The 23,045-nt window shown below is 38.0% G+C and overlaps 1 protein-coding gene across 15 annotated transcripts in view; it reads left to right on the forward strand.

Annotated features, from left to right (window-relative positions):
- The window catches only part of CCDC171 (coiled-coil domain containing 171), a 217,685-nt gene that overhangs the window by 7,159 nt on the left and 187,481 nt on the right, over positions 1–23,045 (forward strand). For 13 of the 15 annotated variants that reach the window (XR_007373821.1, XR_007373820.1, XR_007373822.1 and 10 more), the window contains exons 3-6: positions 726–864; positions 2,842–3,016; positions 7,930–8,111; positions 13,814–13,960. Coding sequence is in view for 9 of the 15 variants with exons in the window: in XM_048930579.1 (XP_048786536.1) it covers positions 726–864; positions 2,842–3,016; positions 7,930–8,111; positions 13,814–13,960 (643 nt within the window). In the remaining 6 variants the exon portion in view is untranslated. Of the gene's footprint in view, positions 1–725; positions 865–2,841; positions 3,017–7,929; positions 8,112–13,813; positions 13,961–23,045 lie in introns of those variants that run through there. The other 2 variants (XM_048930586.1, XM_048930587.1) reach the window with 2 other exon arrangements.

The following is a 23,045-nucleotide window of genomic DNA, read 5'->3' on the forward strand; positions in this document are numbered from 1 at the left end:
ATAGCAGTAATTGCATATGAGATTATTGAACAAGTTAATTAAATGATCATTTTTATACTAAATATCCACTCTACATGTAAGTGCTTGTTTTTATTATTTTATTATTACTTGTGGTCCACAAGGCCCATCTTATTAGTTGTAGTTTCAGTTTTGTTTGAGATTCTAATTGAAATGAATGTGCCAGGCATTTTAAAGAAGTGGACCTTCAATTTGTGTTGTTCATTATGAATTGCTTATATATGTAAAGTAAGTGTATACGTATTTGAAAAACATTTAAAGGTTATTTTAGTTCCAAAGGTCTGCATTTGTTCTGTGGCAGAGGTGGTCTTGACATAGTAATTCATGTGTTTGCTTTTTTTTTAAGAGCCTTACTGCAGGAGACAAAAGAGAGGTGTAATGATGTATTGAAGATGTCCTGAAAGTTTATTGAACTGAAATAAGAGAATGAAAAATAATAAAATAATGATTATTTTAACATCAACTCTAGGAAATTCAGTCAGTGTCTCTCTTCTGAATGCCTGCAGCTACATCCTATATCTTGCATGAGCAGTTAAATCTAACTCTTTTTTTCTAAAAGTAATAGTTGGGTAGTAAATACATGGCATAATTTTATGTAAGTGAATGCTTCGCATTTTTTTTTTCCTCCGAATCTAGCCATTTAAAGAAGGGAGTGTTAAAATTTGTAAGTACTATTCATGCATTTTGGAAATATTCATGCTTTGCAGCTTATGTAGTGCCAAGAGTGGGTCACAGTCACTACAAAATAGCAGTGCATCAGAGTTGGACATTGCTGAAGATCTGAAAAGGAAACTCTGTCAAGCCAAAGAAGAAAAAGTAGACATAATCATTAAACACAATCAAGAAGTAAGGTTTTTTTGTTCTCTTTCATTTGAGTCCTATAAGAAGTGTAAATGTGTTTCATTATTTTCTTACACGATCTGTCAAAAATGCTGTCATTAGCCAAAAAAGAAAAGCAGTGTCAAAGATGTCACAGTACAGACCTCTTACAGCTATTCATAGGGACTGATAGCAGCTCCACTGTCATTGCTAATAGTTGAAGTCACTTCACGGAAAGTACTTGCCTCTACCAGGATCTGGTTAGACAGAATTGCCCAATGGCACAAGTAGATACAAATCATAGCTTGTTTATCCTGATGAAAGGGCTGTATTTAGTTTTATGTGTGTGTGGTGTATATACATATAATATATATTTTTTATATATAATTTTTTTTGCCATAATATTAGAGCATTGTTTTAATTCTGCAGATTTCATAAATCTAGTACAGCATTTTTGTGTGTGTGCATCACATCTAGATGGGATGTCTTTTAATGGTCTTCCAATGTCTTATCTTAGTTCAGATTTGTAATTTTGTGTAATTTATTGCAAAAGCACAACTATCATGACATTTGTAAAAAATTTAGAGCTCTTTAATGGAGACTCCATGCATAGGGAAATACTTAGTGTAATGAAGATGCCAACTTAAAGATTTTTCCTCACAATGCTGTGACAAATTAGTATTGAAATATTAAGAATTAATCTATCCAGAGTATCCATTTTTTTGCACTCACATACGTAAGGGAGGATTAGCACTGAGTACAGCTGTATCAGTAATCAATTTGGACTTTTTGCTGTTGGGATACTTACCACTCTTGCTAAAGCCAATATGACAGGTGATGTGCTGCTTTAGACTTGTGCTTGTGCAGAGAAATTACCTCTCTGGATAGCAGTTCTAGTCTTAGAGTTTGCTATGGGTGGTTGGTGCAGTTACTCATTCATTCTTGGTGCAAAATCTAGTCATTACACCAAACTTGCTTTTTACATCTGTTCATTATTGGAGTCTGCATGCAAATTAAATGGTGGCTATCTCTCCTGCAGTAAGTTGGTCTTGTGTGACATTCTTTCCCTGCTGTCCCATTGGTTGTGGATCTGTTCTGTAAAAATGGGTCCCAGGAGTTAAAAAATTTGAAGAGTAACCTTTTAAATTCAGAGTAAACTTAGTGTGTGCAACAAAATTCATGTGCTGTGTCATGTTGTACTGGAACCACAAAGTTGGGTTACTTTTCAAGCAGTTGAACGACCTGGGATACTTTTGTGCCAGATGTTCACAGATAATGGAAGTGCTCAAGTTAGCTACAACCACTGTTATTGAAGTCAAACTCTGTAGGGGTTCTGACTGCATTTATTCTCCATGTTCTTGTCATGAAATAGCTTGGATTTTATTTTCTAGACACAGGTTTCAGTAGCGATGACTGGACTGCATTCCTTAATTGAGATGAAATTACTTTTTAAAGGGTTTTTCATTCTTAATTTATTAAGTTTAGCTGTATTCTGCTTGACCACTGAATAATTATATTGGACTAAAGTTTGTTCATCCTGCATCCCTGTCAGTTACTAGATGTCTGATAGTCATGAAGGATACTAGACTGTCTTTCAAGTGTTAAATTTGGAGAAAGTTAATATAAATTCACTAGTTGAACACAATGTTCTGGTCGCTGCAGTTTTTGCCTTTAAGGTACATGAACATGCTAATATTACAGCTTTTATTTTCTTATGGTAGAATTGTTTTGGTAAATGGAAGGAATATTTTTGAAATAGCTGAACTCAGTCCAGAAATATGAATAGTTTGACTATATAAAATAACAGGAATAATCAGTACTCATCTACACAAATTTTGTCTTTTGCAAGAATAGATTTCAAGTTCAGGTATGTGTGAATGAGTAGGTAGCTGCAAATGCAGTTGAAGTTCTTTTTCTAAAATATTCCTTAGATGTATTTCTGTAATATGCTGTTTCTTTAAGAGAGCATTCTTGCCAGTTTTCTGAAACAAATTTATTTTGTAGCTGCGTGACTATGAAATCCAGATTGTCAAATTACGATCTGAATTTGAGAAAGGAGAGGCAATTCGACAAAGGCTGGAATATGAATTGGCAATTGCCAAAAAAGATGCTCGTTTGAGAATACATACCGTAGAAGAAGAGTTAAGTGATGCAAGAAACAAGCTTGCAGAGCTGCAAGGTAAGTTTCAAAAAAGCAAATACTGAAAAATGGTAAAGTCTCTTTCAGGTCAAGAAGGGAACTGAGTTCCAGTAGGTTAAGTTCACCACTTATTGCTGCATTTTGTTGGATCTCTCTTTCCCATCTCTTAGACATCTGTTTTTGTAAGTCTTATGCTTGGTGGCTCATGCATGAGTTAAACTTCTAAGCCTTTCATTTTGGGTTTTTTTTTTTTTTTTCCTTTTCCCTCCATGCGTTCTGTTGTTCCCTTTTTAACTGCTGTCCTTGTACAGAATTTTAATCATGGTTAATCCACGTTTAACCCACACTGGATAGTAGTGTAGAGCAGTTCTTCCTCCCCATAATTAGATACGTATATATATATATTGCTGTTCATTTGTGCTATTTCCAACAACTTATTTTTCTAGCATTTCTTTTGTATTTCACCTCTTCAAAAGCATCATTTTCATCATTCTTGTCTAGTTCCCATTCTTCCTCCTTGCTTCATTTTTTATAGGTAATGAAACATATATATGGTGCAAAGTTAATCTATTCTGTAGGAATATGACAGTAGTCACAGACTAGCAGGAAAAAAATGTGTAAATAAAAATCGGCCACTTACTACCAGTCTAGTAGCTAGTCTATATTCAGAAACTCGTATTTCCTTGATTATTCTCAACAGTGTATGTGAAATTTCTTACCTCACTTGGAGGTCAATGTCTAGTTACTGAAGTAAATATAATACCTTATAATCTAGTAGAGGAGGTGTGTTTGAGTTTGAATCTTAGATTTTTTTTCAGTGAAGATCTCGGATTGCTTCTCATGTAGAACATGTCTTCCAAGTCTCTGTAGGAGACTTAGAAACTTGGAAATGCTTGAAAGTGCCAGGCGTTTCTAAGATAATTGGAAAACTGAATTTTTTAATCCTTTGGAGAATAAAAGATGTAGCAAAACATTCTTTGGGAATCTCAAGCCTGAACTGTTGTTTTCTTACTTAAAGGAGACTATCTTTAGATGCCCATTTTGCTAGTTTACATGCCAATTTTGAGTCTGTTCTGATTTAGATGTGAGTAGTAGGTGTTTGTACACTTAAACATACTTAAAATCTCATTCTGTAGTACCCTGTGATGTAGAAAAAGCTGTGTTTATTGGCAGCTCCATTGTGTAACTGGCAGTGGGTGGTGGACATGGAGCCATGGCTGACCTTGCAGGAGGAGATCAGTTGTAGTTAGCCCCACATCAGGTGAACCCACTCACCCACTGTGACAGTGTGCCCATCAGTGAGCCTGTGGCACCTCTAGAAACATAGATCAGGAAGGGTGGTAAATCGTAAGAGGAAGCAAACAAACAAACAAAAAGACCAGAACAGGAGGAGAGAGATGAGTGAGGGACCTGGATGGAACAGTTGAAGAGGGGCAGGAATGGAGTAAAACTGGGTCCAAAGTAGTGATCTCCTGGCAGGGTCTGGGAGATAGGATTCCATAGGGATTCCATAGGATTCCATTCTGCCACTGAAGGAATCACAGTGTACTCACCCTGATTCCCCCTCACCAAACAGACTGCTTTGTTTTGTGATGAGAGAAATGAAGGGCAAAAACAGGGATAAGAGATTTCACAGAATTTTTCTTCCAAGTCAGTGTATTAGTTTCTTTCACCATCAGAAAGAAGCTATACTTAGCAGTCTGTTTGAATTGTTTGAAATTCCCCAGATTTTTTCTTTTCCTCTGCAATTGCTGCCAAAAAAGTACAATAGTTATGAAGTTGTTTCTCAGGTCCTCTGCTGTCTGTAACTTTCTGCTTATTTTCTTTGCCATTTGAAGCCTTCTGTCCTCCTGTACTCAGCTCTGGTGAGGTCGCATCTCCAGTTTTTGGCCCCTCGCTTGTGTCCAGTTTTGGGCCCCTCGCTGCAAGACATCGAGGCCCTGAAGCCTGTTCAAAAAAGGCAAAGAACGCAAAGCTGGTGAGGGGTGAGGAGCACAGGCATTATGAGGAGTGGCTGAAGGAGCCACTTGTCAGTCTGGAGAAGAGAAGGCTCAGGGGAAACCTCATTGCTCTCTATAACTTCCTGAAGGGAGGTTGTAGTGAGCTGGGGGTCGGCCTCTTCTCTCTTGTAACTGGTGATAGGACCAGAGGGAATGGCTTCAAGCTGCACTAGGGGAGATTCAGGCTGGAAGTTAGGAAATACTGCTTTTCTGAAAGAGTGGTCAGGCAGTGGAATGGGCTGCCTGGGGAGGTGGTGGAATAACCAACCTTGGAGGTGTTCAAGGAATCTTTGGATATTGTGTTGAGGATGTGATTTAGTGAGTACTGTGGGTGATAGGTGGATGGCTGGACTAGATGATCTTGGCGGTCTTTTCCAACCTTGGTTCTATGATTCTACAGCTCTTCAGTGCTTAGATGTGACCTTATCTGGCTTGGACTGGACACAAATGAGCCCTTCTGTCCTATAGCCCTTGTCAATATTTCCTCCTTTGTTTTTTTTTTTTTCTCCCTGTTCTTTCTGAGGCTTCTTTTGACTGGACTGAACTTGAGCAACACTAAGATTCCTTGTAAAGGGTAAGCATTTTCTCACTGGCTTACCTTGCCTTGGGTTATAGAATCACAGAATGGCTTGAGCTGGAAGGGACTTAAAAGATCACCTAGATCTAGCTGCCCTGCAATGGGTAGGGACTTCTTTCAGAGTCCAGGATGCCCAAAGGCCCATCCAGTCTGGCTTTGAGCACCACAAAGAACGTGGCATGCACAACTTCTCTAGGCAACTTATTCCAATGCCTCACCACCTAAATAGTGAAGAATTTCTTCCTGATGTCTAATCTTAAATTTGTTCTTTTTTCATTTGTAACTCGTACCCTTGTCTTGTTGCTACTCTTTCTGATGAAGAGTCCTCCACCTTTCTTGTAGGTCCCATTTATATACTTGTCAATGGTTTATGGGCTGGTGTGGCCTGGTTCTGTGACTGACTGGATAGAGTGAGCCATGGATCTGAGCCCCAGAAGGGGGTAAGGGAAAAAGATAGAGAGATGGGCCTAAAACAAAACAGCAGCAATGATCTGAGGTGAAAATAACTATTTTACTTAATACCAGAATGCAAGATAACACACTATAATACAATATAATTAGAATTAAAATTAATAAATTAAAAGAAAGTGTCCGAAAACTGAAAACCTGACACTAATGCTGAGGCAAGACATGCATTTGGAGCGAATAGAAGGGAGGAGAGCCAGATCCTGTGACTCTACCAGAGATTTCATCTCTTCTCTGAACGCAAAGTCCAGGTATGGGACTGGGGTATGTAGTTGTTCTTCTGGGACAAGTACCCAGAACTGGAGCGTTTACTCTTTAACTCCCAGTGCACTACATGATGTTATGATGTGGAATACTGATAACCAAAAATCGTAAAACCACAACAATATTGGAAGGTTGTAGTGAGGTTTTCTCAAAGCCTTCTCTCATGTTGAACGAAGTCCAACTCATCCTCTTTTCAAGAGAGGAGGTGCTCCAGTCTTTTGATTGTCATTTTGTCTCTCTTGGACCTCTTCCAACAGATCTATTTCATTGTTATGTTAGGGGCCCCAGAGCTGAACACAGTACTGCAAGCAGCGATTCCTGAAAGCAGAGTGGAAAGCCAAAATGTTCTCTTGATCTGCTAGCTATACTGCTTTTGACACAGCCCAGAATATGTCTGGGTTTCTGGACTGCTACTGCACATTGTTGATTCATGTTGATTTTTTTTGTCCACCAGTAGCCCCAAGTCTTTCTTTGCTGGGCTGCTAAAAATCTGCTCATTGCTCAGCCTGTGTTTGTGCTTGGGATTGCTACAATCCAGATGCAGGATCTTGCACTTAATCTTCTTGAAGTTCATAAGGCTTGCAGGGCTTGCACTCAAGCCTGCCCTCTCTGGATGGCATCCCTTGCGTCCACTGTGGCTTCACTCAGCGGGTTTTCCTATAGTCATAAAATCACAGTATTGGGGTTGGAAGGGACGTAAAAAAATCATCTAGTCCAATCCTCCTGCTAAAGCAGGTAACCTGCAATAAGTCACACAGGCACCCAGACAAGTCTTGAATGTTTCCATAGAAGGAGACTCCACAATCTCTATTTGCAACCATTTCCAGTGCTCCATCACCCTTACTGTAAAGAAGTTCTTCTGTGTGTTTTTATGGAACATCCTATGTTCAAGTTTTAGGCCATAACTCCTCATCCTATCACTATGTACCACTGAAAAGAGCCTGGCCTCATCCATTTGCTTCCCTCCTCCCTTCAGTTATTGATAAACATTTATCAGATTCCCTCTAAGTTATCTTTTCCCTAGGCTGTACAGACCTGGGTTACTCAGTCTTTCCTCATACAGGGGGTGCTCCACGCCTTTCATCATCTTTTTTTGGCCCTCCGCTGGACTCCTTTTAGGAGATTTCTGTCTTTTTTTGAACTGGAGAGCCCAGAACTGGACACAGTTTTCTAAATGTGGCCTCACCAGGGCAGAATAGAGGATTCTTTCATTAGGTGGGCGCATAGTCTTTATAGTCTTTAACCGCATTTAACTGAACTCAGAGTTAAATAGTAGAGACTCAAATCAGTTAGAAATGTAGAAATACACTGACCAAATATTGTGGAAATCTGAAATTAAGTCCTCTATTCTACAAAGCCTTGCTTGAAAGAATTAGCTCAAGTTTTTAGTCTTATCCAAGAGGAGAAGAACTTCAATTCATAAAAATCTCTAAAAGCATTCTTATATGCTTATGAGAAAGGTGCTACTCAAGCCTCAACTTCTTTCCTTTTTATAGAGGAGGTGGTGCCCTCCTGTGCTAGATATATTTGTTGTAATGTTCCAGAGAGTATCACAATACGTAGAAGAACCAACACTCACATTTTTTTTCTGAGTGTGCTTAGCAGTACTTTTGTCATCTTTCTTTCTCTTTTTCTGTAAACAATAGTGTTCAACGAAAAGCTTCAGCAGAGACTGGTAGAAACTGAGAAAACATTTCATATTGCTCAACAGAAGTGGAAAGAACAACAACAAAGACTTGCAAGTGAAAAGGATGATATTCTCAGAACACACAAGGATGAATATGAATTGCTTCTTAAGGAAAGAAGTGAGCTAGAAAGCGTTTTGCAGGTATGATCTATTAATAGCTTTGAAGATGAATTGCATGAGATGATGCCTGGAACCTTTTTTGGTGCAAAAGGCTAGGTAGTGGATTGGAATTTTTTCTGGTAGAGAAATCTCCCTAACACATAAATGTTGCAATATTTTTTCTGAAGAGCATAACTCTGTGAAGTTACACTTACTGTTTTGCAGACTTTCCTGCTTTGCTGGAATGTAATACAGCAGGTTTCATGTTAAGCAGCTAAACCAAGTCAACAGTGCACAGTGGCGGTGAGGCCCACTTGTCCTTCTTTGAGTTAGTAGAACCAGGGAAGTCTAAGACCTAGCTTCTGACTCAATTTTCCTTTCACCTCCCTTAGTCTTGTCTTTTGCCTTTAAGCACAAAAATCACTTGTACAATATGGAGATAACACACTCATGGAATCCAGACTGTGATAATGGGATTTCCAAATGTGTGTTGTATGTTATTCGCTCCGTGCAACATAGAAGAATGTGATAAATGTCAGTGAAGTTTTAAAATTTCTGTAACCTTAGCACTGGTAGAAAGAACTGCTATTGGAAATTCAGATAGGGAAAAAAAAAATTTAGTGTTTAGAGGTGATATGTCTTATGCTGTGGATTTTTATTCTTCAGATAATTAATTTCTATGTATTTCTGGTAAGTGCAGTTGGGCTGCACTGGCATGCATAAATCCCTTAGATGCAAAATATGTTTATGATTTTAATAACTTTTATGCTCTTTTCACAATCAAGCAATTCAGAATAATTATATTTCAAAGAAATGTAGTAATAAGCTGTGGAGATGTTAACATGCCCAACCATTGACATATGCCACTGGGATAGTAACAGTTACATAATTATAATTTAATCATTTTAATCTCTATAATGGAAAATTGAATCACCATATGCCTCAGTGATATAGCAACGCCAGTTAAGGAAAAATGAACAGGTATTTAACTACTATTAGAGAACATCTAAGAGAGGGCTATGAAGGTAGGAAAGGGTCTAGAGGGTAAGATATGTGAGGAGCTGCTCAGGTCCCTTGGTTTGTTTCAGCTTAGAGAAGACTAATGGGAGTCCTCAAGGCTGTAGGCCCCCATCTCACACAGAGTGGAGAGGCAGGTGCTGATCTCTTGAGACAGCAGCAGGACCTAAGGGAGTGGTTGGAGCTGCCTTGCGGGAGAGTTGTGTTGGGGTTTAGGAAAAGGTTCTTCACCAAGACAGTGATTGGGCTCTGGAACGGGTTCTCAGGGAACCCGTCTTGGCACTAAGCCTACTGAAATAAGTGTTTGGATAATGGTCTTAAAAATAAGAGTCGGAATTTTGGGTGATCCTGGGTGGAGCCAAGAGTTGACTTGATGATGCCTGTGGGTTTGTCTTCTTGAGTTCAGGATATTCTAATACTCATGCTTTAAGAGAAGCATAGAGCAAAGGCTCTAGTAGATTTGATAGCCGTTTACTCCTATACTCCTAAGAGTGACAAATGCAGAAAACGAATATCTAAGTAGCAACTTATTTTCTGTTACTCAACTTCTGTTTTTTTAAAATGTTTTTCCACTTTATTCTTTGTAACCTCCTTTAAAACATGAGAAACTTGACTCAGTTGGACTTGTTGCAGGTCAAGCTGCGGAAAATTAGCTCTGCTTTCTTCCCACGCACTTAGCTCCAGACCTGGGGCACTGCCAAACAGTCCTCCCAGTGACACTGAACAACGCGGGCCTGGCAGCTTGGAAGCTTATGTTCTGACAGCAAAGTTACCTCTTTAACTACATTATGATGCTGTTTATCAGATTCTATACAGTACCCATAGGAGCATCTATTAAAAAAGATAAGAGCAGAGAGAATTATTGAATTACATCTATTCCAGAGTACTGTGAACTTTCTTTTCAATCCTTTGAAAGCAGGATGTAGTAAGAAAGATGCAATTAGACCTGAAATCAAGTGGTGTGGCTGCATTTGTTCTTGTGCTTGCAGAACGAGTTGCACTGTGTCAACAGTTTGGCCGGTTTTGGGCTGGTTCTGTGACTAATGGGGCAGAGGGACCCACAACCCTCCCATCCTGAGACAGAGGGTGGGGGTTAAGAAAAAGGGATGGAGGTGGCCCTGAAAACAAAACAGCAGCAATGAGCTAAGGGAGAAAACTGATTTACTAAATATGATGGCAGAACGCATGAATACACAATATATTACAATATAATTGGAATTGTATAAATCAAATAAAATGAAAGAGTGTCCAAAAGTGGGAGGTCTTACTGTAATACTGAAGGTGAGATGGCTAGGGAGCCCACACTGTAGAGAAGAGAAAGAAGGGGCAGTCTTGCGATTTGTGAGACATTTTGTCTTTCCTACTAAATAGAAAACAGGAATGGAATAGTGGAAGTCTTCTCGGAGGAGAAAAACAACATATCCCAGAACCAGGTACTCGGAACTATCAACAGAATTAGAACTGGAGCATTAACTCTCTAATTCCCAATGCACTACATGATGTTATGATGTGGAATACCAATAACAAAAGTCTTAAAACCATGACGCGCTGTATTGCTGTGTTAATACTTGAGAGACCTGGTTGTGGAGGAAGATCACACAGCACTGTGTGATTTTGTTTAGTTTTGGTCTTACTTTATACAGATTAAAGAGATTCTAAGTATGTATGCCAATCCTTGGAAAAGCGGTATCTAATAAATTGTGATTCTGAAGTTGGCTGTGGAAGTCCTGAGGCATGAAAATGAAGTCAGCTTAACCTATTGAGATGCATCTCCAGTGAATTAGAAGGCACTCACAGGGATCACTGAGTCCCACTCCTGCTTCTACCCCATATTCAAACCATATATATGATGGCGTTGTTGCCTTCCTTTAGATGCTCTCTAAGAGCTTAATGTCCTTCTTATGTTGTGCTGCTCTATAAACTGCACTCAGTGCTTGAGATGAGGCTGCACCAGCGCAGAGAAGTCTCTTCCCTCAGTCAGCTGACAGCGCTGGGTATGATGCACTCTGGGGTCCAGGAATGGCTGCCAGGGATCTCTGCTGACTCATCTTCAACTTGCTGTCAACCAGAGCCCCTAGATCCCTTCCCATGGAGCTGCTCCCCAACTTCTTGTTACCTACTGTACATAAATTCAGGGTTATCTTATTCCATATGCAGAGTCTTGTTGGATTCCATGTGATGGGTGATTGTTAGACTTCAAAGTTGTCAAGATCTCTCTGCAAGGCCTTTCTACTCTCAGCATTCCCTCCTAATCTAGAGTATTCACTAGCTTACTTAGCATAATATGCCTTCAGCTCCTGTGTCCAAGTCATTTAAGAAGACATCTAAGAGAACTGACCTCAAAATGGAGCCCTGCAGAGCCCCACTAGATACTGGCCACCAGCTTGAAGCCCACCACCCATTCACTGTAACTGTGAGCCTGACGTGTCAACTGCTTGTTCAGCCATGGATTACATTTATCTTTAGCTGTATGCTAGACATTTTGTCCTGAAGAATACTGTGAGATGCAGTATCAAAGGCTTTGCTGAAATTCATGAAGCTTACACTGACTGGAGGGAAAGTAATCCTGTCTGATTTGTAACAGGCTCTTCAGTGTGTCTGTTGATTATACTTTACAGCCCATCTGCTTCATAAGGTAAGAAAAATTTGGAGTTTAATAATAAGTGCAATAGCATCACCTTGTGGTTAGCCAGAAGATAGTATTATTTCCCAGAAACTCCAGTTTTGTCTTAAATTACTTGTGTGATCGCATTGTTTATATACACATTAAAAAGTAAGCGATGTTTATATGTGTGTGCATAGTGTGTACTTGCTATATGAGCATATGTGTATATTTTTTACGTAGTCAAATATTTCTCCTTGTAGTTGATGAGGGCAGGTGACTATTGGGCTAACATAGTACAGTTTCATACTTAGGAGAGGTCAAAAAATCTCCAAAACGTTTATTAAGGTTATGACATCCTACAACTCATACTGACTTGTATAGCTAGCTTGATGTATTCCTGTTAGTTACAGACTGATTAATATCAGCTACATTTCCAGTATGAAATATTTTTAAATCTTGACACGGTATTTTTCCCCTACATATAAATGATATATTACTTATTTAATACATACTTTTCCTGGCTTATTTTTGTTAACACCTGGAAGGTGCACTGAAGAGATACAGATATTTAAGTGTGGAGAGAGTGTGAGTAATTGTGTATTAAACTTTTCTTTTTTGCTCTGCAGTGTGAAGCCTGATGCAGGTGGGAGGAGACATTAGAGGATTAGTTTAAATTGTTTCCAGGGCTGTTATTTGCAGCATTGTATTTACTGTAGGTTTCCATTCTTAATTCATGTGTTACGCAGATGTTCCTTGTTATCTTCTCAGGGGATGCAAAAAAAGTCAAACGATAGTGGCCTGCACATGAACAAAGAGGCAAAATAAACTTACTTTCTAATTAGCAGTTTGTAATACTTAGCATGCTAGAGTGGCCCTGATTTCCTTACTGTCATGTCTGAATGATGAAAACTTTCTACCTTCAATTCAGAGCAACACCCAAAATCCATTTCTAGACTTCGAAAACAGCTTGTATTTGTTTGGTCTTCAGGTGTAAATGTGGTTCCATCAGACTTGGTTCTTCAAAGAAATCATTCTATATGAATAATTCACTTTGTCCTTCTCTTTCTCCATGCTAGGATTTATGATTAGTAATTTTTAGGAACAAGAATATGTGATGTAGAAATAATAGCAGAGTGTGCAAACCAACTGAATACCTCTAGTTTATTTTCACAAAATGTCTCTTGGCAAGATATTGAATAGGGTTAAATGAGCAAGAGGACTTAATGGAATCTTTCTGTGTTTTGCACAGAAAGCCATTTTAACAAATTAGGTCTCTAAAGGTTTCCAACTAAATCACTGGATTTATAGCTTCTTCCTGATCCTGGTTATGAGAAAGCTTATTCCTGTCCGCTAGACTAAAGCTAGTAATTCTGAGATTTCTGTGATCTCCAGCTTAAGTATGTGTTAGACTACTAGGAGTTCATTATTTGGCTACTTTTCTCCCAGCCAGCTGTGTTGTAGAAGTGAATTAGGTAGCAGTGACTCCATGGAGTTGTGTAGTCCAGCAGTGCTATTAATTATCCTACTCCATATCTTCTCTCATTTTCTGAATGCAGAAATTGGAATGGGGAGCAGCATCTTTATTGAGAGATACTCTGTAGATTCCATACATAATTGTTTAAAGTAATTCAATTTCCGGACAAATGTCTTTCTAAGATTAGCAAAAATGAACATTTTAAGTTTATGGAAGTAACCAATTTTAAAAAGACTGATTTGATTTCAAGTTCTATTAATAAAACCAAAGCAAAATCAAACTTCTTGTCCCTATGCATCCTTTTGTCCAGTGCAATTGCATCACTGACATTTGGTAGGATGGTAGAAGAGTTTGGAAGAGTAGCCCTTTAAAGTTTCCTATGGGGAATTGTCTCTGTTTTTACTGTAAGCGCAGAAAGTCATATTGATGCTGATTTTTGAACCAGTGCATTTTGCTTGGTGGTGAATGAAGAACTTACATGCTCTTGAGCAAGTGGCTCAGTTGACAGGTTGGATTTTAATAAATGGTAATTCATTCTCTGTCCCCAGAGTGTTCCTTTTTTAAGCTCTGCTTTATTATTATAAGACTTTAATAAAAGTATTATTTCATTCTCTCTTTTTTTTCTTTTTCTTTTTTTTTTTTATTTAGAAGCAGAATAGTGCTCTGCAAAACTTAAGAAAGAAGGTGAAAGATATGGAGCTGGAACATCGTGACTGTTCAGAAATGCTCACTCGTCATGTACACAAGCTTGAACACAGTGCTGAACAAGAGGAGCAGCTTAAAAAAGAACTCGAAGTAATACTTTTTGTTTACCGCTATTCCTCTCAAGAAACACTGAAGCTCTGAGCACTTCTGTTATTGTGGGATGAAACCTTTCAGTTTTGTGCTGATTTCTGTTTACAGAATTGACAGAATGTTGAACATCCATGTTGCAGAGCAGCTGAATAGACCAATGCCACTTACTATGTGTTTCTCACTTGAGACTGGTGTTAGAACAGCATGAAAACAAGGCTGAGATCAGGAAACCTTTCTTTTCTTTGCATTCTCTCTAACCATGTAATGTCTTTTTTTTTTTAAATCCTCTGTTCTTTTTTGTTTAGGGTTTCTTATTTTTTTTTGCACAAGTTTTTAGAATAAGTAAACTTGAAATGGAAAATATACTAGAGCTGAGAAAGGTGCCAGATGGCGTACGAGGCAGAGAGAACAACATACCAGCAGTGATGCTTTACAGCACTCCTATCTATGCCTAAATGCTAAAGGCAGTTTTAGTTTGTGTGTTGAGTGATACCTGTTACTGAGAAGTCTCAAGCTTTTCCAACTAGTGTCTTCTAAATGAATTTCTTTTACTCAAATGCTATTTGCAATTTTCTCCAAAGTTTCATTATTTTGTTCATCTAAGTTACTGTAGTAACTGCTATCTGAACGTGTGATCTGAACCAAGAGATTCATGACAAAGGATTTGTCGCTGGTAAAAAGTATAGAAACCAGATGTCTCTTTATGATGTAAGTTTCCTACCAGAGATAGTTTTAGACGTTTTCTATGACTAAGTTCAGAAAATTGGCACTGCTGGAACATTAGGAGTCCTTAAGAATAATGTAATGTACATTTTTTAGCTGTACATCATTAGTTTGTTCTCTCTTGTTTTTCTCCTTAAAGGCAAAGAAAATATTTAGAGAATTGGTTGCTAGAAAGTTAGAACACTGCAGTAAAGGTGAAGTACAAAAGAAAATTACTGCAGGGAACATCAGAGCTTGTCAACTAAAAGCACTGATTATTGATGAACAAAGTAGACATCTCTACCCTCAGAGATCTATAGGAAATCTATTGTTAGGTACTGCAAGGTGCATATATTGGCCTGGACAGAATTGCCTTCAGGTAGGAAAGTACTACGAAATTTGAATAGGCCTTTTAAAACAAAGATTTTTGCTTCAGCGGGCTTTCATGAGGGCTGTTTTTTTGTGTAACTCCAGGACATAAAATATTAACATAGAAATCATGAGCTGAAAGGAAGAATAAGGCAGGCAGTGGTTTCTCTCTTTAAGTAATTTAATTGGGTGTATTTACCATCTGAAAATTTATAAAGGATGCGCCCAGTTCCTCAGATATTCAACCGTGTGCTGGAGGTAGTTTAATTATGGAATGCTATATAGTAGCCAAAATCAACTAAGATAACTTAATTATGGCTTAAGTTTTATTAGAATCAATGTATTGATCCCTTTCATCTAGTGAGAAAACAATCTACACTACAGAGAAAGTATTCTTGTGGTATTTCCAAGTGCAGTTGTTTAAGCAACGATGAGGAAGGTAGGTGATAAATGCCCTTGCATAGGAGGTTTAAGCAAATGAGCACAAGTTCGTCTATATAAGAACAGTGAAAAGTAAATTAAACTGCAGTGCATATGCTCTGGTCTGCTTGCATCTCACCATCATAAAAGTAAATTTCAAATGTGTAGATGTGAGAAAGGACCTACCATTCTGTGCTTAAAATTAGGTTAATAGGAATCTCTGGGAAAAAAAACAAAGCAAATTTGTGCTTTGAGAAGTAGAAGCACTAGATGTTTTCCATTTATTGGTTATCTTATTTAGCTTATTGCTACCTGGAGACATCACACTGGGTGGTAGACTCGCGCTCTAGGGTTTGTGACAGCAACATTATCTGTGCTGTACAAAATACCTGAATCCCTGTTTGTTGAGCAGTTTGTTCTGCCTCTTCTGTGATTATGAAAGGCTACCAATTCAAAATTTCTGAATTGACTGATTATCTGATTGATAAAACCTATTTTAAGTTGGTGTGTCAGCCATGATCCTGTCCTCAAAAAATTAAGCATACCGGGAAGGAGTTTAGTATTAACAGAGCTTGAAGTCTGAATTGCAGCCTTTCTTGTTCAAAGCCTTTCTTTGATTTATACATTTGTCTTTCTACTTATTCTCTTGCATTCTGGAACTCAATCAGTTAGAGATATTTTCTTTCCTTCCTGAAGAAGCAGAGTGGAGGGACCTCAACAAAAAAGACCAGGTATGCTCATCTTCAACTTAGTGTGGCTACTGGAGCTTTCTCCTTGGAAATTGTGAAGGAAGTAATGCAGAGGTATTCAAAGTCAGATCTGTTGGATAAAGGAGGGGGAAGTGAGCACGGGGTTCCCTCCTAATTGGTGGAAGGAAAGGGCCATACCCTGTTAAAAGGGCATGCTGCATTCCCACGTAGCCTTAGGTGCTTCTGTGAAGCCTGGAGATTGTTGAAATTTAAGCTCATTGCTATGTATAGAATTTCTTCCTCTCTACCATAAGCAGCTGCTTTGTTAGCATGATCGCTTCTGTGCATCATATTCTCAGTTGCCACTTTCTTCCTGTGTATTGTGGAAGAGGCATTAAAGATGGGCCGTAAAGTCTGAGCAGTAGTTCTCACTACATGCCAATATGTTGCAGTTTCCGTACAGTTCTGTAATACTCTCACATGGTTCTGTGTCAATTTTAAACTCCTCACTCTGTGGGAATAAGTACTGCCTATTAGAAATACAGGTATTTCTGTTAATGTTCTGATAATCAACCTGTATTTAAAGCTGTGATTAAATGATTGATATTATTTTTACCTGTAATGTTGATGTTTGAGGTAGATTTCCATTCAGAGGCCTTAAAGTAGTACACCTCAAACAGAAAACAATTTTTTTTTTCATGTAGTAGTCCTGTATTTGTTTATCTCTCTTCATGTTATGGATTGCTTTTTTAAATTTCTCCTTAAATTGGAAAACAGTCTCAGAAGTTACCACTATTTAAATACTTATGCAGGCTACCTTATTATATAAGTAGGCATTAAATAGGAAATGTGTACTTTAGTTTTTTGATGACATTGATAATCTTAGGGAGGTTTGTGTAGAGAGTAGGGTTGTTCCAATTAAAAGGTCATCCTTTAATTTTTTGCTATTCGCTGCCTCTTCATGTGCACTTAGGATGAAGTTTCTCTGTTTGCAAAGCTGTTTACTACCCTCTGCTGGACATAAGAGAGAAGTCCATGAAAAAATACTTTCTGCTGTAATAAATGAAATGAAAAATTTAAAAGTCTCTGACATTCCTAGAAAAGATTATATCTATTACATTGTAATAGAAACAAAGAAGAAGAAAATTCTTAACCTCCTCCCCCTCTTTTTTTTTTTTTTTTTTTTTTTAATATTACTCAGGTGTTCTCCCTCAATTATTATTCTGAACATGATCTGAGTGAACATATTTCTAGTTTCTGGAGTATATTTCTGGTTTCTGGAGTAAGAATTGATGTGAATGATTAGTCTGGGAAAATTACCATTATTCTGTTGTAAAATAGCTGTTCAGCTTGCAGCAGTACCAAATGTGGTGTATTGCTGCGTGAGCCTGGGGTCCTTCTGAACACATACTCTACCAGGAAAAAAACTGAAGTTGAAACCTTGTTATTGTTCTGTCTCTTTAGCCTAAGATTCACTAGTCAAATTCTTGATATATTTGTACTGAACTCATCAAGATCCTACTATTAATGAATGTTAATTTTGTGGAACCTGAGTCTTTTATTTTTGCCCTTTGCTCCTCTAACTCTGGAAGGATGATTTCTTGGGAAATATAGAGCAGTTTGTATATAAACACAGTGTTTCTTGTAATGTGTCTGGCTGCCAAAAAGCTGGGTAGGAAAGCTATTTGATGAACAAGGAATGAGAGAGGAGTGTGGATTTTTATCATGAAAAACAGAATTATTGTTTTATAAATTTCAAACTCTGTCTTGTTCATGGAACTGTGGTGATACTCTATTTTCGGTTATATGTTTTTGAGGTTGCTGACTCCCAGAAAGTTGGAGCTCAAGGTCTGTCAAGGTTTTTAAGTCTTTCTCTTGAGTCTTGAAAAATGTCCCATAACTCGGTTCATTTTATTTCAGAGACTTTGAATATATTGCTGTATTTGTGATACTTTGAGTGTATTGCCGTTTTAAGATCAGTCCCTTAGCTTTCAGAAGGTCTTTTTGTATTCCCCTCCTTCAAGTATATAGACCTTTCACTGTGCTGCTGAACATGTAGTCTTGCATTACTTTGGCAAAGCTGCTATAATGGAAAAATGACTGGGAAGAAAACTTGTTTGAGTGATGGTCCACCTCTGTATTTACAGAAAGTGTAAGTATGTGTAATAATAAAGTACACGTAATAGTGAAGTTGTGAATGTACTACATTTCTTACTGTATACAAGTTGGTGAATTGAGAAATTGAATCTCAGATAAAAGCAAAATTGTGAACAGACAAAATTAACTGAATTGCAGTTATATAGGTCTCGCAGGAAAGAGTTGATAAAGCTTCAAACAGTATAAGAAAGGACACATTCCACAGCCTGTTAACAGTGCCACTAGTTAAAATTTGAAGTCCTTTCTGTTTTGTCTGCCTGTACTTTCCTTTGTGGGTCACTCATATTGAAGCCTCCACTTCATAGGGTCTCCACACTCATCTGCACTCCTTCACAGCTCATATATAGGAATTAAAGTTACTGTGGCTGTCTTATATGCCCTTTAAGCACTGCGTTTTAGTGGCTCCAAAGTTCAGGTTATTTCAGTGACATGCTTACTAATGTAATGCACTGTACAGAGGGCCTTCCTCGTTATCATCAACATTTTATTGTGTTATTCAAGCAAAGGTTGAAGACTTCTCACTCTTAACTCACTGTCAGACCAAAGCTGAATATTCTGTAGACCTTACTAGGTCACACTTTAATCTTGTCTGTGTGTGTATAAAAGTGACAGTGTTGATGACTGGGCTTTTCAGAATTTTATGAACCGTGGAGAATAAGACCCAGAAGAGATACTCTTTTCCTCTCAAAGTACTGTAGGAAGGGAGAGCAATTAAGATGGGTTTGCCAACTGCAAATCAGTTGCAGATTGGGGTAGGTTTGCACTTTATCTAAAGGCAACCAAACTATAGCTGTATAACAATTCTATTGGTTTTGACTTTTTTCCTAGAGACAAGCATATGGATTATTTTATAGCCTCCAAATCAGTGTTACACAGGTCAAATATGACTCCTGTCAATGAGATATGTTACTCTTCATTTATAGGACTTCATTATAGGAAATACTGATAGCGTAGACTGCATTCCATAAAGCTGAAAGAACATTTACCTCAGTGGTTAAAAATTGCTTGTAGTTGAGTACTTTTATAGTTAATAATAAGTTGTTTATTATCTGGACAGGAGATGGCTCCACCTTACCATGATCAAGAGGCACCAGTATTTCTAACAGTAGATGGAAGTGGTCAGCATATTTTCCAAAGATGTGCTTAAACCTGACTTCTTAATTTGAGCTAGGATTTGTTGGGAAATGCTTTTAAGTTGGAAAAAGTGAGATCTTAATCTGAATGTGGAAGTACATAAATGGAGCGATGATTCTGATCTGATGTGTATTCTCTTCCCTGAAAACTGTATCCTGGCTGAGCATTGCATGTAGGAGGTTGTGTACTTAAAGCCATGGAAGTGTATAAATATCCTAATAATCTTTGTACTCTAAAAATCTTGCAGAAGTTACCAAAATAGAAGCAGAGGAGGGAAAAAGGACTTACACTACCACATCTGAAGTTGATAATTATTGGAAATGTACTTTTTTTTCTCTTCTTTATTGTTTGCTGAAGGTTTTGTTCAATTAAGTAGCTGTGGCATTGCACATATACAGGATATTGGGCAGTACATTCTGAAGGGAGAAATTCAGTTTCACACATACTGCAGTACTTACAGTAAGGATGAGGAACTGAGAAACATGGAAGCCACGCAGACACTTTGGAAAATAGTATTGCAAACTGTTGATGTTTGGAAATGGAAATTGTTGTTGGAATGTTTTGGAATGGAAATTCCATGAGTTCTGTAGTACCGTACTTGTCTGTCTTCAGATATGCTGCACGTCAGGTGAAAACAGACGTGATAGGTGAGCTCTGTCACTACTGAATATTACTGAATAACCAATGTTACCAATGCTGCATAAGAAAAAAAGCTTCAGAGAACCCACTTATTTCAGTCCGTCCTAGCAATATATTACTAAAAAGAAATAGTCCACGCTAAAATGAAAAATATTCCTGTTTAATGATCAACTAAAAAACTGCAATCTGGATATCTGAGATCCGCAAGCTTTCTCTAGAATTTGTTTTCATGCATCTGCTTGGTATACAGGCATTGTGTAAAGTTTTTGAATACAAAGGGAGACTGACTGTTATCTTTTGCATGATTCAAATGAGGTTTCCATCTTTCTGTCTGTCAGAAAGGTATGTGGAACTCCTCTCTTCATCCCAGTTTGTGTTCTGGAGTTTTTAATGTAGTGTTACAGATTAGACTCATCCCTGACATTTCTTTCTCCCACAGAGTGCACTGTAGATCATTATCTCTGCTACAGGATGACAACAGTATGCATTATGGAGCGAAGTGCTTATAAGGATTAGCAGAGCCTATGTGAGACATCACAAGGAAAATAAACATTTATATGAAGTGTTTGAAGTTTTTTAAATTTTTCCTATTTAGTCTCAGTTTGGAATCCAGATCTCATTTCTGTGGCTGATGTATACTTACATGAACAACAATCCCAGATAGTATTCTAACTGAAATGTGATATTTGATGAATCTTTCTGTTGTTTAGCCAGGCTTATATGCTAATTTCTGATTAAATACCTCTTGCAGTTTTTGGTTTTCCCACAAATTTTCTTCCGACTTACTGACATCTCACTTTGTTTAAATTTACTAAATATATGGAATTGTAGAATATCCCAAGTTGGAAGGAACTCACAATGATTGTCAAGTCCAAATCCTGGCTTGACACAGAACTACCTAAGAAAACAAACCGTATGTCTGAGAGCATTTTCCAAAAGCTTCTTGAACTCCATCAGGCTCATTGCTGTGGCCACTGTCCCGGGGAGCCTATTCCAGTGCCTGACCACTGTCTTGGTGAAGAACCTTTCCCTAACTCCCGTCCTGACCCTTCCCTAACAGCTCCATGCAGCTCCCCCAGATCCTGTCTCTGTCACCAGAAAGCAGAGGTCAGTGCTGCCCTTCCCCTCCCCTTGTAAAGAGCTGTTGGCTATGATGAGGTTCCCACTTAGTCTCCTCTAGGCTGAACAAACTAAGGGATCTCAGCTGCTCCTCATACATCTTGCTCTCAAGACCCTCCGCCATCCTTGTAGCTCTCCTTTCAACACCCCATAGTAGTTATATCATTGAATGGTTTGGGTGGGAAGGGGCTCTGAAAATTATCTCATTGCAACCCCCTTGCCAGAGGCAGGCACACCTCCCTTCAGGCCCCATATGGTGAACCAGAAGCTGCAGTGACCAAATAAAAGAACCCTAGAAACAGAATATTCAGAAACAGGAGGACATCTTCATTACATCCCATGTTTACTGGTGTATTTTTTCTGTAAGCTCTTAAGTTTCCAAAATTATTTTGTGCAAGAGAGTTGCTTATACTGGTAAACTAAGATTGAAGTCTACTTGAAGAATTTTTCAAGACATGAGGACATTGTAGTTCAAATACCATCTTTGGCTACTAGCAGTCCAAGAAAGTAGTAGTAGGTTTTGCCTGTTCCCTGATCGTGACTAATGTTGAAAGAAAAGACATACTTGTTCTCTCTTTAGGTCTGTGTTTTCTGAAGTTTCAGCAAGCTAATTTAAACAAGGCTTTAAAAATTGAAGTTGTAAGAAATTATTGGTATGAGTCAAGACTTTAAAAAGTCAAACAGAAGATGAACTTCAAAAACAAGAAGAGAATTTGAGGTTCCTAACCTTGCAAATTAAATACTAGTTTTCCTGGTTCTTCCTGTTGTAGGCATGCTAGTTCTACAGGTTAGTTTTTCAGTAACTTGTAAGAACTGAAGCAGATTAACCATCTGCAAACATGTCCTTTTAAATGGAACTGCTCTCAGACAGCAGAAGAGTGATGTGTTGCCACTTCTTACTTCTTTCAGAATTTTTTAGAAATGAATTTCTGTATTTCTGGCAGTTTAAGTTTCCTCTGGACCATGCCTTTTGCCCTTGCAGTTAAGTGTCCATCATGTCAGCTTTACATGTGCTCTAGTTTTCAAGTTCTATGTTAAGAACTACATATAGAATCTGTTCTGGAGAATAAGATTGGTCCATTTTCTTCCATTCTTTCAGGTACTCTCAATCAAGCTGTTACTTACTCTATTTTTATTTATCTATCGGGACTGTCTCTTTGTTCCCCAGGGTACTCGTTTGCAGAAATAAATCAATGATTGTGGTGTCTTTTAAAAAGCAGAAAGTTATTTTCTTGCTTCATTCGAAGGCAGAGAACAGAGTTCTCAGAAAATCTGATATTAGTAGTCAAATGAGCTTATGAATTAGTAAGTAATTAAAACCTTGCAGTCACTTTTTTCAATTTTTTTTATTCTAGTGTTCAGTATAAAAATAGGTGCTTGTACAAGATAGCCAAAGATGGAAGGTAATTTTTGCACTTGAGTCTATATTGCGAAATGCTCCTGTTGAAGTTCTCAGGTTTTTTTTAGCTGTTGTAGTTCTAAATGCATAACTCGTGATAAGTACCTTCTTCACCTTTCACTTTACTCTTCCAATCAAGGTTAAATAAAGCTCTATTAAAGCTGACTACTACTACTACTACTACAAAAAAACATGAAATCCATCTTAACATTTTTTGTTCATGGACTACTTTTACTAGGCTGGCAGGGCAGTATTTGTTTGTAAAACCATCCTTTTGGAAGCTGTTATCTGTTGAAGGATGCTAAGGAGGTCGTTACAAAATGATCCAGGTGATAGTTTGTTAATTTTGCATTAAAGCTGATGTTTGGAAGGAATAAGACTTTAAGACTGAATCAGTACTTAAAATTTTGAGGATAGTCTTAGAAATATGGAAGCATAGGAGGAGAGTTTGTGCAGG

Source organism: Lagopus muta, chromosome Z, assembly GCF_023343835.1.
Source record: "Lagopus muta isolate bLagMut1 chromosome Z, bLagMut1 primary, whole genome shotgun sequence".
Classification (NCBI taxonomy): Eukaryota; Metazoa; Chordata; class Aves; order Galliformes; family Phasianidae; genus Lagopus; species Lagopus muta.